At 50.4% G+C, this 4,646-nt stretch overlaps 1 protein-coding gene across 1 annotated transcript in view; it reads right to left on the bottom strand.

Annotated features, from left to right (window-relative positions):
- MYO1H (myosin IH) overlaps positions 1 to 4,646 on the bottom strand; it is a 54,324-nt gene that overhangs the window by 38,771 nt on the left and 10,907 nt on the right. The window contains exons 4-5 of the mRNA XM_004709646.2: positions 4,103 to 4,183; positions 823 to 1,002 (exon numbers count right to left, since the gene is read on the bottom strand). Coding sequence (XP_004709703.1) covers positions 823 to 1,002; positions 4,103 to 4,183 — 261 coding nt within the window. The remainder of the gene's footprint in view (positions 1 to 822; positions 1,003 to 4,102; positions 4,184 to 4,646) is intronic.

Below are 4,646 nucleotides of genomic sequence, written 5' to 3'. Positions count from 1 at the left end.
AAAGAATGAACTCCAGGATATGTAGAGCCACAGGGATAGTAACGGGATTGATAATTGCCTAGAGGCATATCAGGGAAGGATGGGAGGTAATAACAGGAATATGAGAAGAAATTGTTCTGAAATTAATTGTGGTGATGATCACACAACTTTTCTTAATATGATTGAAGAATTGTAAAAGTGTGTGTTACAGGAAGTACATGCCAGTAAAACCTTTTAAATATGACTAAAAAAAAGAATAAATTAAAAAATACACCTATATCAAAATATAGTAGCTCAAAAAAAAAAAAAAAAAAGAGTTTTGGTGGGAAATCATTAGTCCTCCACCTTACAGTCTTTATTTGGCTTTCTGACTTTTTTTACAAAAAAAAAAAAAAAAAAAAAAGGATTTTCCAAACGTAGTTTTAAAAGCTATGGATCGGAAGGAGTTTCCAGTGCAGCCAGACCTCGAGGTCTCAGCCCAGGCTGTGTATGCGAACCACTAGCATGTTTACACCCTTGCAAAGCCAGGGGCCACCTCCAGCACCTGAATTCTGGCAGGTCGGCCCGAGCAGCTGTGTTTCTGAAACAAGCCTTTGCTGATTCCAGGTTCTGCCAGGCCTGAGGGACCGCTACCGCCACCGAGACTGCCCACCCAGATATCAGAGCACGGGCCCTACCCCCAAGCATAAAAGGAGGAGGGGGTTAGCTTGCTTATGGGATCAGTAAGTCGACTCTATGCAGAATGGTTCAGAGAAAGTTCTAGAGCAGCCCCCCTCGGCCCCGAGCCCCTCTGGGTCCCTCCCCTCCAAAGAGCGGAGAAAACCAGGTGCTGGGTCTCCCCACCTGTGAGAGGTACTTGTACAGCCGGGCGTCTCGCTCCAGTCCCAGGCAAGCCAGGAGCTCCTCTTCGCCGCCCTCCAGCAGCTGGTAGAAGATGTGGAAGTTCCGTTCGCCCTGGTTTTGATGGACGACACGAGACTTTTCTATCAAGTAACTGATGATGTGCCCGCCTACAGGAATGCCCTTCAAAACAGAACAACAATGCAGCAGCAGCAGCAGCAACGACCAGGCCAGTCTCCCCCTGGAGTCTCTCTGATCAAAGGACCTGTTTCGTTGGAGGGACGTCCACTCTTGAGTGTTCTGTGGCTGGCTCTCTCGAGGTTACGGGAACCTTCATCTCTGCCTACCCCAAACCCAAACCAAACGCACTGCCGACTCAGACTCACCACGGCCCTACAGGACAGGGGAGAACTGACCCTGTGGGCTTTCCAGATTTTGAGACTACAGTGAACCCTCGCCACTTCGCGCTTCGACTTCCGCGGCTTCACTCTATCGCGGTTTTTGCGTAACAGCGCATGCTCTGTCATTACTGCCACTGATTGGCTCATACTGTACACGCTTGATGCCATACATAATATAATAAATAATAAATGATAATTGTAATGTCCAAAATGTTTTACTGTATTTTCCCTTTTTCGTTTAAGAAATTGGGTAATACGAGTGTAATGGTGACTAAAGGGTGTTTTTTCATGTCCTCTATGCTCTAACTACGAAAATATTTTATTTACAAATAAGGAATCCTACTTCGCAGAATTTCATTTATCACGGTAGGGTCTAGAACCGATTAACCATGATAAACGAGGGTTCACTGTACTACTCTTGACAGGAGTAGAAAGCCTCCTTTTTCTCCCTCGGAGCGGCTGGTGGTTTCGAACTGCTGCCCTTGCGGTCAGCAGCCCTACGCGTAACCACTTCACCACCAGGCTCCTGTGCCTACCTGAGGTCGGGGTTGGAGGTTCCATGTTTACAGCATGGATATCTTACCTTTCCCCTTTAGGGTTATAATCCATTACAAATTAATTAGTGTATGCCGAATTAGGTAGGGGGGTCAAAGGTCTTAGTATCTGTCTATATGGCTGTCGAATACGTTTATCCAATTGATCGGCACCACTGATTGGAAAGATAACTCTCTCCCTATTGACTCAAAGTGGTGTCCTCATCACGAGTCGGGTGAGTATCTCTGTGGAGTTCCTTCTGGACTTTAATCTGGTCCCTTGGCTTGTTTCTCTCTCCCTGGGTCAATTTCACAGGGTATTAATGGTCATTTCCAGTACCGGATTTCTATTCCAGAACGTATGTAGGGTCTTTGCAAAGCAATAATAATAAAAACACAGACGATGCAATTAAATAGTGGACAAAAGACTTGCGTATATAATGTATATAAGAGAATCCTTAATGATCAGGGAGCTAAAAATTGAAACACAGTGAAAAACCACGATTCCCCTCATGAGAATGTCTAAAAGGGCCGACAATACCAAATGTTGGCAGGGGTGGGGAGCAACTGGTTCACTTACTGATTACCCTCATGTGGGTGGTCAGCACACAGCCCTCACTGCCCAGATCTGGGTTCTACATAAACCGGTGCAGATATCCCCAATCCATCAAGACGGGTGCACACGGTAGCTGCAGCCCTCACTCACACCCCTGCCATCGAGTTGATTCCCACCCCTAGCAACCCCATGGGGTGCAGAACCGCCCCCGTGGGAGTCTGAGATGGGCGGCTCTTTATGGGAGCAGAAAGCCGCCTCTGTCTCTTTGCTGCAGCAGCGGGCCCCAACCGAACACTTGTGAGGGTACCTCACAGTACCTGGCAGTGGTTTTGCTCTATTGCACCTGGGGTGGCTAGGGGCTGGACCAACTCAATGACACTGACAACATACCCCCTAAGTGGCACATGAGGGTGTTCACAGCACCCCATCATCATCGTCGCCCTGAATGGGAAATAACCAGTGCTCATTGAGGAGAATGAGCGTATGGCGACAGCCGGACAGCCTGTTTGCTACTTGCAACAATATGGATGAGTCTCCCCGATGTCATGTTGGTGGGGAAACTAGACACCATCCCGCCCTCCATGTGCCTTCTTGTATTTCATAAGGACACCGGATTCTATTAGCACCTAACCTACTCCAGCGTGCCCTCTGGCGAACTCACTGTTAAGACCTTCAAAGACCTTATTTCCACACAGGATCAGATTCATGGGTACCAGGCATTAGGATGCCAAGCTATCTTTTTTTTTTGAGGGGGGGTCACCATTTAGTCTACGGGCACAGTCCATGTGATGTCGCTGCTGTTCCCGTGGGCTCATTCTGTGCACACCCCACAATGTAACCAGCCAGTGTCCCGTGGACGGGCAGTCAGCCCTGTGCATGTGTTGGCGGGCGCCACTCCATTCACATCGCGCGCCGCCCTATTGCTCCGTGGGGGGTGTGCTTGCACGCGTGTGTGGCCCAGGTCTGTAGGACCGTCCCTGGGAGCCCAATGTGTGCTTTAGACAATACAATGTCAAGTCCACGAGATAGCATATGGTGTTCACACCCTGTCAACAACAGGCTCAGAGTTCCCAATGAACCACATCCTTGCCAACACTTGGTATGATCAGACTTGGTCATTTTTTTGCCCACCCAGAGGTCTAGCAACCGCCGGTGCAGGGGTAGAGCCCTCCCCTTCCACCCAGGAGGTCACCGTCCCATCCCCGGAGAATGCGCCTCATGATCAGCCGCCCTTGGGCAGCAACGGCTTGTGTGTTGCTCTTATGCTAAACAGATTTCCAGGGAGCTTCCAGACCAAGCCAGGCGACGAAGAAAGGCCTGGCAATCCACTCAGGAAAAAAGCCAACGAGCCCTCTGGATCCTAATGGAGCCCAATTGGGTCTGCAGTGGATCATGGGACGGAGGGGGGACCAGGTGGCTTTCTGTTCAGTTGTGCACTGGGTCAGTAGGAGTGGGGGGAGGGGTTGGCTTGAAAGCAGCTATAACCACAGAGGGTATAGAAAGGCCTCTCAGTGTGGTTTCCAGTTGTATTTTCAAAAACGAGTCGTTAGGTACCAAGGAGTTGGTCCCTGACCCATAGCCACCCTGCGCCGAACAGAACCCAGCACTGCCCGGTCCTGCGCCATCCTCACAACTGTCCACTGCTGCGGCCACCCATTTACCTCGGTGAGTGCTAACCCTTCTTTGCTCAATGGCTTTATCCCCCTCCCCCCACCCCTAAGAGTGCCCGAGCCAGGTTTCCATCACTGCCCATGACAGAGGTGCCCGCGCCCGCGTCAGGAGAGCCAGGGTACCTTAAAGTCGAACTGTATGTCCATGTACTTCCCAAACCGGCTGGAGTTGTCATTCCGGAGGGTTTTGGCATTTCCAAAAGCCTTGGATACAAAACCGAGGGAGAAGGGTTGGCTGGGCCCAATGGTGAGTCGTCATCTAAACCCACCGTGCCTGTCAAATTCCATACGCCAAAGGGCACATGTACCACAGGACTGGTGGACCAAGCAGAAGCTAAGGGTGAAAGCCAGCCTGTCTCTTTGAGAAAGGAAGCTCACTAGTTCAACAAGTGCACTCTGCCGGGTCTATTCCAACTCTCAGCGACCCTGCAGGACAGGGTAGAACCGCCCCTGTGGGTTTCCAAGACCATCACTCTTTACGGAAGCCAAAAGCCTCATCTTTCTCCCAAGGAGCGGCTGGTGGTTTCGAACTGCAGAGCTTGTGGTTAGTAGCCTAATGTGTGACCCACCACACCACCAGGGCGCCTTGGTCTCAAGGACAAGAAGGGGAAACACCTGGTCCCCAAAGCTCAGTCTCGTCATCTTTGAGGAGTGGCTTCAGGAGAGG

The sequence above is a fragment of the Echinops telfairi genome, unplaced genomic scaffold (assembly GCF_000313985.2).
Source record: "Echinops telfairi isolate 266 unplaced genomic scaffold, ASM31398v2 ScPeMD7_7412;HRSCAF=8450, whole genome shotgun sequence".
In the NCBI taxonomy this organism is placed as follows: domain Eukaryota; kingdom Metazoa; phylum Chordata; class Mammalia; order Afrosoricida; family Tenrecidae; genus Echinops; species Echinops telfairi.
The sequence above is the reverse complement of the archived record's forward strand: the minus strand, read 5'-3'. Positions and strand labels throughout refer to the sequence as shown.